The sequence below is a fragment of the Gorilla gorilla genome, chromosome 4 (genome assembly GCF_029281585.2).
Source record: "Gorilla gorilla gorilla isolate KB3781 chromosome 4, NHGRI_mGorGor1-v2.1_pri, whole genome shotgun sequence".
NCBI lineage: Eukaryota > Metazoa > Chordata > Mammalia > Primates > Hominidae > Gorilla > Gorilla gorilla.
In genome coordinates, this window is record NC_073228.2 from 164476891 (window position 1) to 164499044 (window position 22154).

General features: G+C 36.2%; 1 protein-coding gene across 1 annotated transcript in view; it reads right to left on the bottom strand.

Annotated features, from left to right (window-relative positions):
* ATP10B (ATPase phospholipid transporting 10B (putative)) overlaps positions 1 to 22154 on the bottom strand; it is a 218112-nt gene that overhangs the window by 85895 nt on the left and 110063 nt on the right. The window contains exon 7 of the mRNA XM_055386545.2: positions 389 to 474. Coding sequence (XP_055242520.1) covers positions 389 to 474 — 86 coding nt within the window. The remainder of the gene's footprint in view (positions 1 to 388; positions 475 to 22154) is intronic.

The following is a 22154-nucleotide window of genomic DNA, read 5'->3' on the forward strand; positions in this document are numbered from 1 at the left end:
TCAAACCCAGATCTGTCCAATTCCAAAGTCCCTGTTCTTACCTACAATGCAATATAGGCACTTAAAAATTGATCTTAATTAAATCATATTCACCTTCCTGAATCAGAGCACAATCTTGATTTTGATGCTATTTTACTAAGGTTTTTTTTTTTTTTTAACAATATTGGTGAATTTAACCCTGCAACATAAATAACTATCACTCAGCAAAAAAAAAAAAAAATAATAGAAAAAGTTTCCCAATTTAAATTTCTCTAGTCCCTCTTTATCACACACACACAAATAAAATTCCTCAGGATGAAGATGCTTATTTGTTTGGTCATTTCTAGACAATATATTTTCTAGCTGCAGCGGAGATATTTACTAGCAGCATGGGACATGAGATACTTACATATAACCCTTAAATTTGTTGAGGTGGTTGTTGGGTTTCTCACACACGATGGTATTGTGGAAAAGCTCTGGTTCGAACTGTACCTCCTGTGAGAGAGAGGACTCTGTGAGTTTATTAATTCAGAGGGATCTAGTTTTAATAGGATCATTGGGAGAGCTAATCACTGTTAGAACCATTGCAAATAAGGTAATCCCTGCTTTCTCACACTTTGATAGTTGTAATGTGTCAGAAAAAAAGTTAAGTCCTCATTAAGGAAGAGAAAGCAAATGCCAATGAAAAGTTTGATGCAGGGCAGAGGGAGGTGATTACCCTGATTGCATTTCTCTGACCTGCCTGCGTCTGGGGCTCTAGCCCAGATCTAATAGAACTTACTGCAATGATGGAATGTTCTGAGTCTGCATTGTGCAGTATGGAAGCCACTAATCACATGTGGCTATTGAGCATTTGAAGTGTGGTAGTTTGACTAAGGAATTGTTTTCTTAAAAAATTTAATTTGATTTTAATTAAGCTTAAATAGCTACATGTGGCTAGTGGTTATCACATTGGATACCACAGAAATAGATAATTAAAAAGAAGGCATTATAAATCACACCACATAGAGATATCCACAGCTAAATTGCTTGCGCATGTAATATTTCCAGGGTTTTAAATATATATATCCATTAGCCGGGCATGGTGGCTCACACCTGTAATCCCAGCACTTTGGGAGGCTGAGGCAGGCAGATCACCTGAGGTCAGGAGTTCGAGACCAGCCTGGTGAAACCCCGTCTCTACTAAAAATACAAAAATTAGCCAGGCATGGTGGTGTGTGCCTCTAATCTCAGCTACTCGGGAGGCTGAGGCACGAAAATCACTTGAACCTGGGAGGTGGAGGTTGCAGTGAGCCGAGATCGCGCCACTGCACTCCAGCCTGGCAAAGCAAGACTCTGTCTCAAAAAAAAAAATTTATATATATATATACACATGTACACACACACACACATACACACATATGTATATATACACACATATATATATCTCCACACCCACATATATTTGTGTAGGTATATACATGTGTATTTACACATTTTAACAACGAGATTTAGTGTTCATAGATCTTGAACATTTTTACATGTTATTAAATTTGTCTACATTTTTATTAACATCTGCACAAAAACCTATTGTATGAATATGCGGCAGGCCAGGTCTCACTAACACAGGCCTCCATTACAACTGTCTCCGCACTGAATAGCTAGATTAAACATTAAAAGCTGATTGAGCCAGTGTCCTTATACAAAGGCTGGAACGTAACAAAGATCTCACCAAGGTTGCCTAGGCTTTTCCTGGGACTTGAAGCATGAGAGAATAATGAAGGAATTCTTATCAGGACCCTTTTTGGGATGAAACAAGTTTAATTGGGGGTCTGAAGAAACTCCCCAGGCCTCCACAGACAAGTTTAATGGTGTCTAAAGGAACTCCCCAAATCCTTATGATTTGTCAGGAGACAAGATAAAGTAATCACCTCAGCACCTAGACTCATTTAGATTAATTAAACTTACTGAGGCTCCAGAAGTAGGTCTTCAGGACCCAGACCTTAGTTATAGATTAAAAGAAGTTAATCACTTATGTCTTCAGATGAATGCACACTTACACGTAGGCATATAGCTTAGAAGGTATATAAACTCTGGAAAACTTTGTAACTTTGAGTTGGTCTGGCAATAACTTCCAGGCCTTCTCCCTGTAACTGGTTAGAGAAATAAAAACTCTCTTCCTCCCCAGTTCATCTGCATCTTATTATTGGGCCACGAGAAATAGCAGCCCAACCCTCAGTTTGGTCCAGGAACAAAATTGACCATATTTCCTTTAATCATTTCACCATTTAATAGGTATAGTGTTTCAATTTGTTTTGCTGTTATAAAAATGCTATGAAAATAGTAGCTAATAGAGAAAAATAAATAGCATTTACTGGACCCTTATTTCTGCCAGACACTGTAATAAGAACTTTATTATTTATTTTCAAGCTTACCGTCATTCTATGAAGTAGGAACTTTAATTTGCCTTTCTTTAGAGATGGGAAATCTGTGACTGACAGGTAAAGAAGGCTCCCCATGGTCAAACCTATTTAAATCTCATGGGCTGGGATTTTAATTCAAGTTCAACTGCAGACCCTCTACTCTTTACTTACACAGCACATTGCTTCCTGGTGAACAGTCTTGTAGCTAAGTATTTTTTTTAAAGGCATTTCTGTTGTACAAACTCTTTTAGTCCAATGGGGATGAAACACAACTTGAGGTGGGGAGATCTTGCTTTCTGACTCTCCTCTACATTGACTAATCCTACGTTCAACTCATGAGCCTTCGTTTCTTCATCTGTAGAATGGGGATAACATCACCTGCCCTGCCCATCTTAATTGTGCCTCAGAAAACAGAATCTATGTGGAAAAGTGTTGAAACATGTAACATTCCACCCAAACAGAAGGCAGCAGTGGTAAAGGTGGGATTGGAAATGGTTTCTTGGGTAGAGCTTTTAGCAAGGGGCGTGAGTTTATCACTGAAAGCTTCAAGGTACAGCTGTTCAAAGGGGCAAATTGATTCAAAGCAATGATAGCATTTTCTGGCTTCGTGTAAATATACTGTCCATTGGATTTGAGGGGCTGCCAACATAAATAAACTCTCTACTCACTTGAAATAAATTACCCATCCAGGAGTTTCTAAAAATATGGCCCTTTTCCCTCCAGGTATTGATTCTTTCAGGGACAAACACTTGCTGAGCTCCAAGATGATGACAAATCATGCTGTAATTTGTCAGCTGCTTTCATGCCCCTGATTAAGTCGTGTGCTTCACTCCTGATCCACACCACTCAGCTCAGTGCTGGGTCTCTAAATCCAAACTCATTTCAGATATGACTGGCAGTGGGGTCTGAGCACTAATGATCCTTCTGTAATGCCTCGGAGTCCCTGCTGCCTGTTTAATCACACCTGCCGGGCCCCAGCAATGGTGAAGTTTGACTCTTGTTCCTCTGTTGGGGCTTCCTAGCCACCTCCCTCCTGAAATGTCCCTTCCTCCTGCTGTGTTCTCCTTTCCTGCTGAGCACAGGACTTTTGTCCCTGTCTTCCTCTTTTCATGAAAAGGTGACCTTGGTCTTTCTAGCTACTTGTCCCCTGGGCTCTCTTCTTCAGCTGGAGGAAGAGGGGCTGTGGAGAGGGGCATATGGGTCCTGCTGGCTGCAAAGACAACCACTGAGGCCCTGCTTGCTTTTAAGAATTTGCTGTATTTCTCTCCAGGGCAGCTGCTGGGCCAGCTCAAGACACAGAGAACTGCTGAGCCTTACAAACCTGTCAGGGTTCTTATTTATTTATTTATTTATTTATTCATTCGAGACAGGGTCTCACTCTGTCACCCAGGCTGGAGTGCAGTGGTGCGATCACAGCTCACTGTAGCCTCGACTTCCCGGGTTCAAACAATCTTCCCACCTCAGCCTCCTGAGTAGCTGGGACTACAGGCGTGCACCACCAGACCTGATGAATTTTATATTTTATAAAATAAAATTATATATGTATATATTATATATACATATATAAATACCCATGTATATATAATATATACATATATATTTATATACTATACATGTATATATTATATAAATATAAATATATATAAAAATATATATTATATTATATATTATATATAATTATATTATATATTACATAATTATATATTACATAATTATATATTATATATTATATAATTATATATTATATATTAATTATATAATATAATATTAATATATTATATTTAATTATAATTATATTTAATTATATAATATATAATTATATAATATATTATATAATATATTTATATATTATATTTAATTATATAATATATTATATAATATATTTATATATTATATTTAATTATATAATATATTATATAATATATTTATATATTATATTTAATTATATAATATATTATATAATATATATTATATATTATATTTAATTATATAATATATTATATAATATATATTATATATTATATTTAATATATATTATATAATATATATTATATATTATATTTAATTATATAATATATTATATAATATATATTATATATTATATTTAATTATATAATATATTATATAATATATATTATATATTATATTTAATTATATAATATATTATATATTATATATTATATTTAATTATATATATATTATATATTATATATTATATATTATATTTAATTATATATATATTATATATTATATATTATATATTATATTTAATTATATATATATTATATATTATATATAATTATATAATTATATATAATATATAATTATATAATATATATATAATATATAATATATATATTATATAATTATATATAATATATAATTATATAATATATATTATATATATAATTATATAATATATAATATAATATATAATTATATATATATAATATATAATTATATATATAATTATGTAATATATAATATAATATATAATTATATATATATAATATATAATTATATATATAATTATATATATAATATATAATATAATATATAATTATATATATATAATATATAATTATATATATAATTATATATATATAATATATAATTATATATAAATTATATATAATTATATATATATAATATATAATTATATATATAATTATATATATATAATATATAATTATATATATAATTATATATATATAATATATAATTATATATAAATTATATATAATATATAATATATATATAATTATATCTAATATATAAATTATATATATTTTATATATATAAATTATATATATTATATATATAATTTATATATATTATATATAATATATCTATTATATTTAATTATATAATATATAATATATAATATATATTATATAATATAATTATATAATATATATTATATAGTATATAAAGATTATATATTATATATAATAATATATTTAATATATAATTATATAATATATAATATATTGTATAATATATACATGTGTATATATTATACATACATGTATATATAATATATATACATACATATTTATATTTATATATTATATACATTTATATTATATATATTTATTTATATTTATGTATATAATTATGTATATATTTATGTATATATAATGTATATATTATATATACACGTGTATATATAACATATACATGCATATATTATGTATACATAAATATATATTATAAATACATAATATATATTATATATACAATATATTATATACAATATATATCATATATACATATAAATATATCATATATACATATACATATATATTATATATACATATAAATATATATTATATATACATATATATTATATATACATATAAATATATATTATATATACATATATATTATATATACATATAAATATATATTATATATACATATATATTATATATACATATAAATATATATTATATACATATATTATATATAATATATACATATATAAATATATATTAATATACATATACATATATAAATATATATTATATATACGTATATACATATATAAATATATATTATACGTATATACATATATAAATATATATTATACGTATATACATATATAAATATATATTATATATACGTATATGCATATATGAATATATATTATATATGTATATGCATATATAAATATATATTATATATACGTATATGCATATATAAATATATATACGTATATGCGTATATAAATATATATACGTATATACGTATATAAATATATATACGTATATACATAAATATATATTATATATACGTATATACATATATAAATATATATTATATATACGTATATACATATAAATATATGTTATATATACGTATATACATATAAATATATGTTATATATACGTATATACATATATAAATATATGTTATATATACGTATATACATATATAAATATGTTATATATACGTATATACATATAAATATGTTATATATACGTATATACATATAAATATATATTATATATACGTATATACATATATAAACATGTATATATGTATATACATATATAAACATATATTATATATACGTATATACATATATTATATATTATATATGTATATACATATATAATATATATATATTATATATGTATATACATATATAAATATATATTATATATACGTATATACATATATAAATATGTGTGTGTGTATGTGTATGTATATGTTATAGAGATGGGGGTCTTACTCTGGTGCCTAGGTTGGTCTCAAACTCCTGAGCTCAAGCGAGCCTCCCGCCTCAACCTCCCACAGTGCTGGGATTACAGGTGTAAGCCATCGTGCCTGGCCAGGGTTCTTATTTTAACCTTGTTCAGGAGTTTCTGATTCCCTTCTGAGACGGTGTAATGTCCTCTCACTACCCTGTAGTTTTTCTTAGATTATGGAAGAAGCTCGCCTAACTGGACACTTCTTCTTGACCCTGCTTTTTATCTAAGGCACTGCCCTTTGATGAAAGTCTTGCTTTCCAGCAAAAGGCCTAGGGAGCCATTAAGACACAGGAAAAGACCAATCCTTTCCAGAGAAGAGTGTGTGTCTCTGCAGCTCTTTAGGTCAGACCTACGTATCTGGAGCACTTACTATGTGCCAGACACCTGTCATAAAGTTCTCACAAAAACCTTAAGAGGTTTGGACAGACGTGCAGATGGAGACTAAAGTGTCTCATGGTTGGTAAGTAACAGAGTCAGGATTGCCATTCACATCGTCAGATTCCAAAGTCATTGTCGTCATCGTTGTCGTCATCATCATCATCACCTTTTATTCCTCCTGTCCTGTTATTATTATTCTGCAGCACTTATTGAATGCTTGTTGTGTACTAAGAATCAACTAAGTATTTTATACATGCCATCTTCTTTGATTCTGACAATTATTCTATCAGGTAGGTACCATTATTATCCCGATTTCACAGATAAAGGAATTGAGGCTTAGGGAGAATCTGTGATTTTCCCAGTGCCATCCAGACAGCAAAGCCAGACAACAGGCTTTAACCTTAGCATCGCTCACTCCCTAAGAGTCTGCTCCTTAACCACAGTGTTATTTGGATGCACAGAGGAAAGATGAGTATTTATAAGCTCTCCTCTTGGCCCTATTTCTTTTCTATGTTCATTACTCAATTCCTCTGAAGGACCTAATGAATGAATACATTCTCTAATTTATAGTAGAAAATATACAAAAATTATAATGAATAAGCAATGCAACGTGTTACCTCTTCCAAGCACATTTGCATCTTAAAGTACCTACAAAGGGTAAGGGTTAAAGTTAAGGCATTAATTGGCCTAGAAGACATTTTTTTGATAATTTTTATTTTTAAGCATTTAAATTTTTTTTTTTGGCCACTCCCTCTATGAAGCTCACTCTAATCCCCATAGAAGGTTCCACCCCCGCCAATCAGAATTGCTCCTTTTCATGTGCTGCCACCACTGCTGCTGTTTCCATTGAACATCTCGCCTAGATCTGTGCATCCTCTGGTAGACTGTCATCTTCCTCTGGGGCATCTCCTGTAATACCTTGTTTTTGCAGGCACACCATAAAGATGTGTTGAGGTAAGGTTAGTAATGGAGAGGGTGATATTAGAAGTGTATATGTTGAAAGGTGATGGGTGAGGAGATACAAAGCAGACCTCACTGTAAAGGCTGACCCGTGCCATAGAAAAAGCCCCAGGTACAGTCTTAACTTTGATTGATGGGAGTAAGACCCCTTCTTTTATGGGACTTCTTTGGCTCAACAAATAAAAAATGTAGTCACAGTCCTAGATCCCACCTTGGGACAGTCTAGTCTTCCGTTCATTCATGCGTGCATTCAAGCTTTTATTTACTATCTATGATAGAGGAGTCATGTGGTACAGTAAGTGAGAATCAAGGGAAGAAAGGGGTGATTAAAACAAATCAGTGATTGCAGCCATAAGACAACTCAAAGTTCCCAGTCCGGCTCAGATGTGTCAATAGCGGTATCTTTGAGAGCGAAGGAAAGTGGGCCTGGTGCCAGGGCGTAATCACTCCCCGGGGTTGAGGTCCTCCTCACTCACCTGTGTCCCAGGTACAGCAAGCCTGCCATCTCAGGCTGGAATATATTCCATTAGCTAGAATAGGCCATTTCCCTTGCGCTTGCCTCAAGTTTTACTTTTCTAGGCTTATTTCCTGTAAGTCTTTACAATTAATGATCGAATTGATCAATACACATGATTAAATAAATATATGAATGATCTTTTGAAATTGTTTGTAATGGATAGCTGTTTTCTGGCTACCCATCTTCTGTTTCATCCTTTTTCTGTAAACTTCTGGCTTTCTTGTGGGAAACTGCCTTTCCTTTCTGGTTTATAATTGTGATAGGAATTTAAGTCGTGATGCCCTGCCCATTAAACACTCCCACTGTGGGGCTTTGACTTGAGTGGAATGACTCAAGGGAGGAAAAGAAAGAAGGAGACTGTTAAGTAATTCCTGCTACCAAGCTGTTTCTGTAAGCCAGTGGTTCCTGATTGGTAGATTAAGCTACTGCATCTTGTCTACAAATCCCCTATATGCTCCCAAATGCTGTCTGTAGAAGAGTAAAAATAAGTCTCACACATGCATGTACCACTATCTTTCAGATTTCCAAAGGAATTATTGAGATTAATAAATTAAAATTTCATTTACCACTTCACTAGATTCACTGTAGCTTTTGGTTTTAATATATATTCTTAAATAATGGACATTGAAAGGACAACCTCTTTTTTTTTATAGTCACAAAGGGTCTTTTTTTTTTTAAATGGAACCCATAGGCATAAAGTTCTTACAGGGTTAGAAGAACATCTTAGACCACTTTGAAATCCCTCCGTGTCCATTAGGAAATATCATTCACGAAAGATTCTGTCGATTGAAGAAAGGGAAACCAACAAAACTCTTTCCTCAAACATAGAAATCATTTATGTATTTAGCTTTTACCAAGAGTCAAGAATGTTTACCAAAAAGACGAGTTGGATTAGTGACTGCCATGCTTCTGTGAAACTCTTGGTGTCTGTTTCTACATGATTCCCAGGCTAAAGGAATACCAAGGAGAGCCACCACAACCTGGGGATAAGGATAGCAAAATGGCGGCACTGACCGTCCTGTGTGGGCTGCTCAGCTGACTGTGCCAAGGAATAGGGGTTACAGGGTAGGCAAACCATGCCAACCAACGAAGCTACACAGGAGGTATGCTGCAACCTTGGAAGAACACTAAAGTTTTTTTTTTTTCATTTTATCAGTTGTCTAAATGGTGAAAGCAAATGTTCTTCACGCCCCAGCTGCTGAGCTAGGTGATTGAGGTTTTCTTCCTGGTATACAAATTAAGCAACCCTCTGATTTCTGAGAATCCTCTCTGAAAACTAATGACAGTTACCAGCATTTGATAACCTTTCTGCTTCCTGGTAGGTGAAGGTTCTTTTCAAGATAACACACAACAGAGTGACTGGCAGTTACTTTCCTCTGGCTCTGGATGAGGAAATCATTTGCATATTCAATCACTCTAGAGGTCCCCGCCTGCCCTAGTGATTCTCCCACAAAAGCAGGCAGATTGGGCTGGAGGGCTCTGAGGGAGACTATCTTAAGGATTTTTTACAGTTTGAGTTCCCTTTTGTCAAGTGGACAAATATTCTGTTTCCCAGTTGGGCTGACTAAAAGTAATCTTGAGATCTTGCTATGGCATTTCCCGAACATACAGGGCATGGGCTTGGCATGCCAAGCAAATACTGGAAATAGGATGATTTCTTCTGTCATTTCTAAAAGGAACTAATTGTTGGCAGAATTGTTAACAATTGTCTGTGTAATTCCCTGTAAGGGCATGCAGTCGCACCCTGTATCTCTTGTTTACTTCTGGGTCCCCAGAGCATGCTACAACATCCGGCACATAGAAGGCTTTTAATAAATACTTGATGAATGAATGTGTGAGTGGTCTGATGCCTGAAATATGGGCAGGTGCCATCAGGTGGCCAGTGGCATCTTAAGGGAGTATTACACAGACAAACTTTTCTGTACAAATTCTTTCTTGCTGTGGATAACTGAAACACAAGAAGATAATATGAGATCCAACACTTTGTACCTTATGTTTTGGCAAAAAAATTCACAAAGAAGAAAGCATGAGTTTCAGTTCAAGAAACTATATTAAGTTGTTCATGAGAGATATGATCACAATGTGTCACCTCTGCTGATAAACCACAAAACAAAGATCCTAGTACAGTGTCTGGCAACAGGAGGACCTCATCAGATGTTGGTTGAGTAAATAAATTTATTGAACGGACTATAATAGTTGAGAGTGGCAAGAGCAAAGTCCATGGGAGCACAGAGGAAGGAGTGATTACCTGTGGGACACCGGTCAGAGTGTTGCCTAGGCAGAGAGAGGTCAGAAGGGAAGGGCTTTTTGGGAAAAGGAATAACACTAGGGACTATAGGAGAGAGACAGAGGGTATTAAGCCCCCTTCCTTAAGGATGAACGACCATGGTCACACATAAGTTAGGTTTATATATTTCTGATGAGTCATAGATATAATGGATATTTATTGCTGTGCTGTTCAGAACTCTCACACCCCACAGACCAATTTCAAACATGAGGTTCAAGTGCAGGATGCCAATCACAGAGTCCTTTGTTTCTGGCCAGAGTTAATTTGTCTAGGAATGGGTACATGATACCAGCCAGGCCAGGCAGTACATTTCCCCAGGATGCTTTTCAATCTAGACATCAGGGAAGGTTGCTAGACCCTCTCTGGGGGTTAAGCTATAAAGCACAAATACTACTGGTACCACGTTTCATTCCACATGAAGGAAGTTGGTTTGAAAGATTCATACCAAACATATCGCAAGAAACATAGATAAGAGATGGACATCATACTGATGGATTCTGAAGCCCTCATTCCACATGAACCTGAGGTCCAACCCACCCCATATTTTTCTAATAAATTTAATTTTTCGTCCACACTATTTTGAATTACAGTTCTGTCACATGTAACCAAGAGTCTTAACTAATCCATATACCATATTAGATTGGTATGGTTTTCATTTGAGATATCAAATATTTCCCACATTGACCTTAAATACCCACAATTGGTTAAGACAGTGAAGGCCAATACTAAAATATAAATACGTTGTCTTGGGTATTGGAGGTGGTGGGAAGGAGAAAACTTTAAGATATAATTCATTAATACCTTAGGTTATCATCCATAACTTTAAGATATTATCCATTAATATTTCACCTTTCGGGCCGGGTGCGGTGGCCCACGCCTGTAATCCCAGCAGTTTGGGAGGCCAAGGAGGGTGGATCACGAGGTCAGGAGTTTGAGACCAGCCTGGCCAACATAGTGAAACTCCGTCTCTACTAAAAATACAAAAAATTAGCCAGGCATGGTAGCGGGCACCTGTAATCCCAGCTACCTGGGAGACTGAGGCAGGAGAATCGCTTGAACCCAGGAGGCGGAGGTTGCAGTGAGCTGAGATCGCGCCATTGCACTCCAGCCCAGGCAACAGTGCAAGGCTCCATCTCAAAAACAAAAACAAAAACAAAAACAAACAAACAAACAAAATGTCATCTTTCACAAACCTAGCAGAGTTTCCTCGTAAGGCTCTAAAGCAAAAGACCTTTTAATAGAAATGTGAAAATAATGCTAGACATTGGGAAGAGGGGACGTTGTATGGGTGTGTGAGGAAACTGTGTACCCACATGCAAGTAGAAGACTGGAGATCACCATAAGGAGGCCAGAAGTCTATAGAAAATAAAAGTAACAGTTTTTCATAGGGTTGCCCCATCACCATCAAGTTATTATTATTATAAATAATTAAACCTAACATTTATAGAGCTTTAGAATTTTCATACATATGAAAATTATATTAATTTGAGAAATAAAAATACATCTAAAGAAAGTTAAGAATATTTCCCGCAATGGGATAAATAATGAGGTACGTCAGAACTGAGTTCTAATTTGGTCTCAACACTATATTACCTGGATAATCTTTGACAAATTCGATCTCTCTGAAGTTATTTTCTCATCTCTAATATGTTGCTAGTTCCTACAATTTCAACCTCATAGAATTTCTGTGAGTGTTAAATATCAAAAGGGGGTGGTGTAATGCAGTGGATAGGGAATTTGCCTGATGTGGGAGAAAGATTACGTATTTAATACGGATGAGGTGGACTGAAAAACCTCTATTCTTGAATTTGAAGGGTCAGCATGAATCCAGATGTATTTAATCTTAAAAATGTCCTAGTTCTGTTCATTTAAATGGCATAGAAATAATAATCAACCCAATAGTAATAAACTCCTCTAGCATGTACTTATTGTGGTTTCTATTAAAAGGAACCAGATCTACCAAAGACCGCTAACGTTATGTGAAAAGGACTCAGGAGCCACTTCTCATTTTTTTTTTTTTTTTTTTTTTTTGAGGCGGAGTCTCGCTCTGTCGCCCAGGCTGGAGTGCAGTGGCGCGATCTCGGCTCACTGCAAGCTCCGCCTCCTGGGTTCACGCCATTCTCCTGCCTCAGCCTCCCGAGTAGCTGGGACTACAGGCGCCCGCCACCACGCCCGGCTAATTTTTAGTATTTTTAGTAGAGACGGGGTTTCACCGTGTTAGCCAGGATGGTCTCGATCTCCTGACCTCATGATCCACCCACCTCGGCCTCCCAAAGTGCTGGGATTACAGGCGTGAGCCACCGCGCCCGGCGCCACTTCTCTTTTTTAAGAAGCCCCACTGGCTAGAGATGGGGCAATAATGAAAGACAATAAATGCATTGATTTGACATATGTCAGATATTTTTAAAACCATGAGTTCACATTGGTGCTAAAAAAGAAAAACCCACTGAACACCTTTGGAGGATCCTAGGCAACCAACTCATTATTTTGAAAATGTAAATGAGAGGAAAGACTCAAAAACATCCGTTTTCTCTACAGAGGACACTTAGGAGTGACCCAATACTTCACGAAGGGAAATTTTTCTTTATAAACCAATTAGAATATCACTAGTTTTTCAAATTCCATTGAAGTCACGGATCTAAACAATCATCATCAATGACTATTAACAGTGAAAAAAGATAGATGTTTTGTGCCTTGAGATGGTAGCACACTGCAGTTCCTATGACATAGCATTGACATGCGCATGCACAAATGCCAAATCTAACCCCAGTCCGACTTAGGCACTAGATCCTACTACCATGTTGTAAAAATATAGTGGTCAGAAAAACATGTTAAATGGTTCCACAGGAAGAAAACGCACAGACTATAAGAAATCGTACAGGGGCCGGGTGCAGTGGCTCATGCCTGTAATCCCAACACTTTGGGAGGCCGAGGTGGGCAGATCAACTGAGGTTGGGAGTTTAAGACCAGCCTGACCAACATGGAGAAACCCCATCTCTACTAAAAATACAAAATTAGCTGGGCATGGTGGCACATGCCTGTAATCCCAGCTACTCTGGAGGCTGAGGCAGGAGAATCGCTTGAACCTAGGAGGCAGAAGTTGTGGTGAGCTGAGATCACACCATTGCACTCCAGCCTGGGCAACAAGAGTGAAACTCCATCTCAAAAAAAAAAAACACAAAACAAAACAACAACAACTACAACAACAAGAGAAATCATACAGGACAAACAACCTGGTTTATTAAGCAACAAAAACTATGCATTAAAAAGAGAGCTAAATGGGGAACTTACAGAATAAAAGAGATTAAAGAAATTATTTCAATACTTGTTCTTATTTGGATCCTGATTCAAACAAATGGAAAATATTGAAAACTGATTTGAAAGCTGATATCAAAGAATTGTTGCTAATTTTTAGGTATGATAGTATAATCATATATTTTAAAAATCCTATCCTTCAGAGATAGTAAAATATTTATGGTGAAATGAAATATTGAAGATCTGCTTCAAAATAATTTGCAGAGAGTAGAGGGTGGGGAGACAGATAAAACAAGACTGGTTATAAACTGATTGTTGAAATCAGGTGATGGGTCCATAGAAATGTATCATATTATTCTCTCCAGTTTTGTATATACTAATAATAAGAGCTATCTATGACAAACCCACAGCCAATATCATACTGAATGGGCAAAAACTGGAAGCATTCCCTTTGAAAACTGGCACAAGACAGGGATGCCCTCTCTCACCACTCCTATTCAATATAGTTTTGGAAGTTCTGGCCAGGGCAATCAGGCAGGAGAAGGAAATAAAGGGTATACAATTAGGAAAAGAGGAAGTCAAATTGTCCCTGTTTGCAGATGACATGATTGTGTATCTAGAAAGCCCCATCGTCTCAGCTCAAAATCTCCTTAAGCTGATAGGCAACTTCAGCAAAGTCTCAGGATACAAAATCAATGTACAAAAATCACAAGCATTCTTATACACCAATAACAGACAAACAGCCAAATCATGAGTGAACTCCCATTCATAATTACTTCAAAAAGGAATAAAATACCTAGGAATCCAAATTACAAGGGATGTGAAGGACCTCTTCAAGGAGAACTACAAACCACTGCTCAATGAAATAAAAGAGGATACAAACAAATGGAAAGACATTCCATGCTCATGGGTAGGAAGAATCAATATCATGAAAATGGCCATAGTGCCCAAGGTAATTTATAGATTCAATGCCATCCCCATCAAGCTACCAATGACTTTCTTCACAGAATTGGAAAAAACTACTTTAAAGTTCATATGGAACCAAAAAAGAGCCCGTGCCAAGTCAATCCTAAGCCAAGAGAACAAAGCTGGAGGCATCATGCTACTTGACTTCAAACTATACTACAAGGCTACAGTAACAAAAACAGCATGGTACTGGTACCAAAACAGAGATATAGACCAATGGAACAGAACAGAGCCCTCAGAAATAATGCCACATATCTACAACTATCTGATCTTTGACAAACCTGAAAAAAACAAGCAATGGGGAAAGGATTCCCTATTTAATAAATGGTGCTGGGAAAACTGGCTAGCCATATGTAGAAAGCTGAAACTGGATCCCTTCCTTACACCTTATACAAAAATTAATTCAAGATGGATTAAAGACTTAAATGTTAGATCTAAAACCATAAAAACCCTAGAAGAAAACCTAAGCATTACCATTCAGGACATAGGCATGGGCAAGGACTTCATGTCCAAAACACCAAAAGCAATGGCAACAAAAGCCAAAATTGACAAATGGGATTTAATTAAACTAAAGAGCTTCTGCACAGCAAAAGAAGGTACCATCAGAGTGAACAGGCAACCTACAGAATGGGAGAAAATTTTTGCAATCTACCCATCTGACAAAGGGCTAGTATCCAGAATCTACAATGAACTCAAACAAATTTACAAGAAACAACCCCATCAACAAGTGAGCGAAGGATATGAACAGACACTTCTCAAAAGAAGACATTGATGCAGCCAAAAGACACATGAAAAAATGCTCATCATCAGTGGCCATCAGAGAAATGCAAATCAAAACCACAATGAGATACCATCTCACACCAGTTAGAATGGCAATCATTAAAAAGTCAGGAAACAACAGGTGCTGGAGAGGATGTGGAGAAATAGGAACACTTTCACACTGTTGGTGGGACTGTAAACTAGTTCAACCATTGTGGAAGTCAGTGTGGCGATTCCTCAGGGATCTAGAACTAGAAATACCATTTGACCCAGCCATCCCCTTACTGGAAATATACCCAAAGGATTATAAATCATGCTGCTATAAAGACACATGCACATGTATGTTTATTACAGCACTATTTACAATAGCAAAGACTTGGAACCAACCCAAATGTCCAACAATGATAGACTGGATTAAGAAAATGTGGCACATATACACCATGGAATACTATGCAGCCATAAAAAATGATGAGTTCATGTCCTTTGTAGGGACATGGATGAAGCTGCAAACCATCATTCTCAGGAAACTATTGCAAGGACAAAAAACCAAACACCACATGTTCTCACTCATAGATGGGAATTGAACATTGAGAACACATGGACACAGGAAGGGGACCATCACACACTGGGGCCTGTTGTGGGGTGGGGAGAGTGGGGAGGGATAGCATTAGGAGATATACCTAATGCTAAATGACGAGTTAATGGGTACAGCACACCAACATGGCACATGAATACATATGTAACAAACCTGCACGTTATGCACATGTACCCTAAAACTTGAAGTGTAATAAAAAAAATTTCCATTACAAAAAGCAAACAAACCAACCAAAGAACTGTGCCTGAGTTTGAATCTGAGTTCAGTTAACCTAGAGAACAGGGTTTCTTAACTGTTCTTGCCTCATTTGTTAAATAGAATAATAAAAGCACCTATTTTATAGGGTTATTTTTGAGTAGTAGGAAGAAATAATAGACATAGAACACTTAGAAAACTGCCTATGGCACATAGCTGTTTAATCCAGTTATCTGTTGTAATCTCTTCTTGATATTTTATACTATTATGAAGTCATATTTTAAAAGAATCCTAGAAAATGTGATCTGTGCTCAACATTTAAGCACTGATCAACAGGTAGAAAGCACTAAGTTTCATTCTTAAATGAAATTTGGAAAAGCCTGTCAGGGACAGGTCCCAATACAAATCTAGCAGGAAAGAGGAACTTTCTCTGGTTCTCAAGAGCAGGCAAGGTTAGAAGATAGGCAGCTACCTTTTGCTTTAACTGAGGTTTGACATCACTGAACTGGGATGGTAATAAATTTCTCCCTACTGGATCTCAACTCTTTGTTGGCAAAATGCTCCTCTAAGTACCTTAAAATCAATACATACTTTCACTGCAGAGGATCCAAGCTACAGCAGCTATTCATAATTGAGCAAACGGCTTAAAAGCACTAACCATTGGTGGCACGCAAGCTAGTCAAAAGGGAGACTCAATGGAGAATTTTTAACCTGAGCAACAAACAGATACATATGATTATTACATTGATTAATGATGCTCTAGGCCAGTGTCTTTCAAACTTTCATGTACAAATGAATCACGTGAGGATCCTGTTAAAATGCAGATTCTGGTTCAGTCTGGGATGGGGCCTGAGATTCTGCATTTCTGACAAGCTTTCAGTGATGCTTACTGAAGTGGCTAGTCCGCAGATCATACTTGGCATAGCAAGTTCCCACTTGGCCCTGGGGAATGATCTGACCCATGCTTCAGTGGGACTTAGGCTTCAGTGATTTGGAAAATAGATAGCCAGGGACATGTTTGATCTGAAACACTAACTGGAAGCATTCATTTCTGATTTTCTGGCTTAGATAACTGTTACATTTATCAAAATGAATGCTATATACTTTCCAGGTGTTAAATTCCTAGGTTAAAACTCTTTTACAGAAGAGGTTTCAGGTATCAGAATGTCACCAAAGAGAAAACTGTACATTTGAATTCTCTAATAAAGTCCTCTTGCCAGCTGGACAGGTTTTTAGCAAATCCTAATTCCTTCCCTTTCCCCTCTTTTTTTAACAATGGGAAGTGAATCTCTCAAAAATAGGTCAATAATTTTATAAATTCAAAGATGGCCCATTGGGATAAAAGTTCCAATGAAAAAAAAAAAAAGGAGATTTAGTCCAAGAAGAATTCTGAGGAAAGGATTTGAAACTAACTCTTTGGCAGCCTTGAGGATAATCTGCAATGTCATGGGAGAAAGACCCTTTTAAGAAGTTCTTTAATGTTTATAATTTCATTTGAACCTAAACAGGAAAAGGAAGAATGAACTGCTTAAGCCATGAGGATCGTCAACTTCTTTGTTACCCTTCACCTGTTGTGACCATGTCTGTACCACAATTCAGGCTAATATTTTCTGAAAAGTTCCATAGGAATGTTAATAATATTTGTGCTGAAAAATAATTCTTAGGTTAAATAAATTTGGAGAGCTCAGGGCTAAAGAAAGTTTAACAGGCCTATTGACTCCAGGCTTTCTTAGAGACGTTAATATGTTAATGAACATTGGAACCTGCAAGAGGGGTTCACAGGACAAAAGCTTCTTAATTTGACTTGTAAACTGTAATCTGACTTGACCACGGACCATGAGTTTTTCAAGAACTGTCTCTTGGGACAAGTGCTTAGCAGACTGTGAGAAATGCTGATCTATGGGAGCTGGGACAAAGTATGTCTTACTGACTTTGAATTACCCGAATATAGTAATTCTCATCATCCAGAAGATGGTAAAAATGAGTGTGGGTATACATGTGGGGTTAGATGTTCCTAGTAATCTCTGTGGTTAGTAAAAACCCTTTTGGCAAGGTGAAGGTCTCAAAGACAGTAGGGACTTAGAGGGAGAATAAACTATCAAGAGCCATTAATACTTGTTATGTAAGACATTAAATTTCCAAACAAACCATATTTGTAGGTGTCCAAAATCTCTGAGATGATTAGTGAGATTTGCTCTTTCAGTGCCTCAGAGGTTTCATGTGTAAAATAGGGATAGTAATGCCCACCTCCCATGGTGGTCTTAGGCTTAAAATAGGCAATGCATGTAAAAGAACTAGTATATAGTAAAAAGTACCTAGATGGTAGTTTTCTTCCCATTATTAGGATAAGTGTTTCTGGAAGCACTGGAGATGGCGCCTCTCCTTGGTTGTACAGGTTTTCAAGGAGGTGGTGGTAGGTTTATATCAAGATTGTCTGGGAGAAAATTTTTAAAAATATGCACACTCAAGTCCCTACTCAGTCCTAGTGAGTCGTAATTTACTGGCGGTGATACAGAAGGATGCATATATATTGTTAAAAACTTCCCCTGTGATGATTATGACACACCTTCAACACCTGTAATATACTTGCAGCAAATCCCTTAGTGGTAGCCCAACCCTCCTACAGTAGTTTTGAGATGCGTTTCTTGGGATAAAAGTTTCTCGTGCTTAAATGTTTAGAAATACTACATAATAGCACCTGTCCTTCTCCTTGGGGCTTATTAAAGTATCAGAGAAATTCTGCAGAACACATATTTGAAAGCTTGTAATCTATTGTCTTCTCATATTACTTGGCCTTGCAACATTTATTTTTTCTTGCAACTCTCATCAACATGTTTGTTCAATACGTTAGGGAAATCCTATGGTACAGAGTTAGCCAGAAGCGAGTTCTATCCATACTCAGAAATCTTTCTGCCCTAAAAGTATAAGGGAGAAGCAAGGTCGCAAAGAGCAGCCAAGATGTCTCCCCCCAGGGAGCAGGCTGAGCCCACTTTCATTATCCCTGCCACCTTCTATCTCTATGTGGAAAGAATCCTGGCAACAATAAATGTGTACTTTCAAGTAAGCATCTCTGTGTGAACTCAAGGTAACAGTTAAAGGGCCAGGGAGATGAACTACTGAGCCTTAAAAACTGAGGCTCTGGGGCCGGGCACAGTGGCTCACGCCTGTAATTCCAGCATTTTGGGAGGCTGAGGCAGGCGGATCATGAGGTCAGGAAATCGAGACCATCCTGGCTATCACGGTGAAACCTCGTCTCTACTAAAAATACAAAAAATTAGCCGGGCGTGGTGGCGGGCACCTGTAGTCCCAGCTACTCGGGAGGCTGAGGCAGGAGAATGGCATGAACCCGGGAGGCGGAGCTAGCAGTGAGCCGAGATCGCGCCACTGCACTCCAGCCTGGGCGACAGAGCAAGACTCTGTCTCAAAACAAAAACAAAAAACAAAACAAAACAAAACAAAACAAAAAACTGAGGCTCTGGACAAACCTGGCTTTGAATCCTGCTCCAACACTTCCCGGCTCAGTGACCTTGGGCAAGTTACAGGACCTCCGTATGCCCCAGTTTCGTTTTGTATAAAATGGAGACAATAATAGTGCGCATCTCATTGGGTTGTTTTGAGGATAGACGAGATAATCATGCAAAGCTCTTAGTATGGAATCAATAAAAGTCTATTATTATTACTAAAATGAAAAAAACGCTCTTGAGCAAAGTGAGGGGGAGAATCAAGAACTGACACAGAATAGAGAACCCTGGAAAGCTTCAAGTTCAAATAATCTTCCTTTCACATAGGAATTTACCTCTTTCTCTTTTTTGTTTTTCTTTTTGTAAATCATCTCAGCAAGTGCTCTGTGAGAACTGAGGGTTAGGGTTGCAGAGACTTATTAAATTGGCTGGTCTATAGCACCGGAGTGTGAATGACCCTTTTACCTGACTCTTCATTCCAGCTAAATCCCAAACTATCTGACTAATTAATATGCAAAACATAGTTTGGGAACTGCTGCCAAAGACAAAAAGAAGTCACTGGTTGAACTGAAACAACACTGAAATAACTGCCAGAGAGAGTAAGAAACATTCAGAATGTTGGGGTAGGGAGGCTAAAGGGGAGATTTATAAGTTTTACTGCTCCTAGAACTTTAAAAAAAAAACCAAAAATGGTAGAACAGGCTAGGCACCGGGGCTCACATCTGTAATCCCCACAATTTGGGAAGCCAAGGCAGGTGGATCACTTCAGGTCAGGAGTTCGAGACCAGCCTGGCCAACATGGCAAAAACCGTCTCTACTAAAAATACAAAAAATTAGCTGGGTGTGGTAGTGCACGCCTGTAATTCCAGCTACTTGGGAGGCTGAGGTAGGAGAATCGCTTGAACCCAGTAGGCATAGATTGCACTAAGCAGATTGTGCCACCGTACTCTAGCTTGGGTAACGGAGCGAGACTGTGTCCAAAAAAAAAAAAAAAAAAAAAAAGGTAGAATAGCATAGAAAGTCTCAGAGTGCCTTGCATGTGGTGAGGCTAAGGTGTCATTCTTACATACTCATTCACGTGCATATACACACGTGTATGTGTGTCAGCATGTGTGAGTGTGTGTCTATGTGTAATATTTTATACATTTCTTATTGTTACTGTTGAAAAGACTTGAAAGCCTCTGGTCGAAGGGCAGGCTACAGAGTTCTGAGCCCAGAAACAGACTGTTATTGCTTGTCTAGAATGACTCTGTGAACTTAGACCAGATCTCACCCTGCCTTTTTGCAAACACTAGGGTGATTTAGCAAATGCGGCTGTAATAAGCAAAGGGTGAGAAAACCCAGAGACAGGCCCCTTGCTCAGTGATTGACTCAGAGCCTGGAGACCAGTGGACATGCTGATCTACAGTGAGTGGTGGTGGTTTCCATTTCCAGTGGTGGCAACTGCAGCCTCAGTAGCAGCAATGGTTCCCATTTATTGTGAGTCTCTTGGGTAGCAAACTCTTTATTCTGTTCTTTACTTTCCTTATACCATTTGAATTTCACAGCAAAACCATGGGATAGCTATTATTATTCCCATGATATGCATGAGAGAACAGGCTTCTGAGGACCAAATCAATCACACAAAAAGGGTTTTATGAGAGCTGTTTATCAGGTGCTTAGAGAGAGGCAAGGCAAGGTACAATGGCCCTTGCTCCTAGAACTTAAAAACTTATTTTGAGAAGTTTGAGTCTGGAAAACTGCACTTGAGCTCATGAGAATCTCTGAGGAATAAATCATTTGCTTTCCTTCTCCCAAATCCTCTGACTCATTCCATTTCTCCCCAGCCAAAGGCTGGCAGAATGAAGAAAAGTGATAAAATTGTACTCTTTTCCCTGGTTAAAGAAAGGGACCATATTGGAAATCAACTCCCACAAGGAGAATTTTAATTGCAAATTGGGATATCACACCCAGCTTCAGTCAGTCAACACATATTGCCTATGAAAGCATTGATATTAATACCAACTGTTCCCTGGTCTTTTACTATATGCCTGTCTTCATGCTAAGTAAGTCATGTACCTACCATTTAGTCTTCAAAACTACCCTATGGAAAGGGAACTATTTTTGTCCCCATTTTCCAGATGAGGGAACCAAGGTGTGAGAGG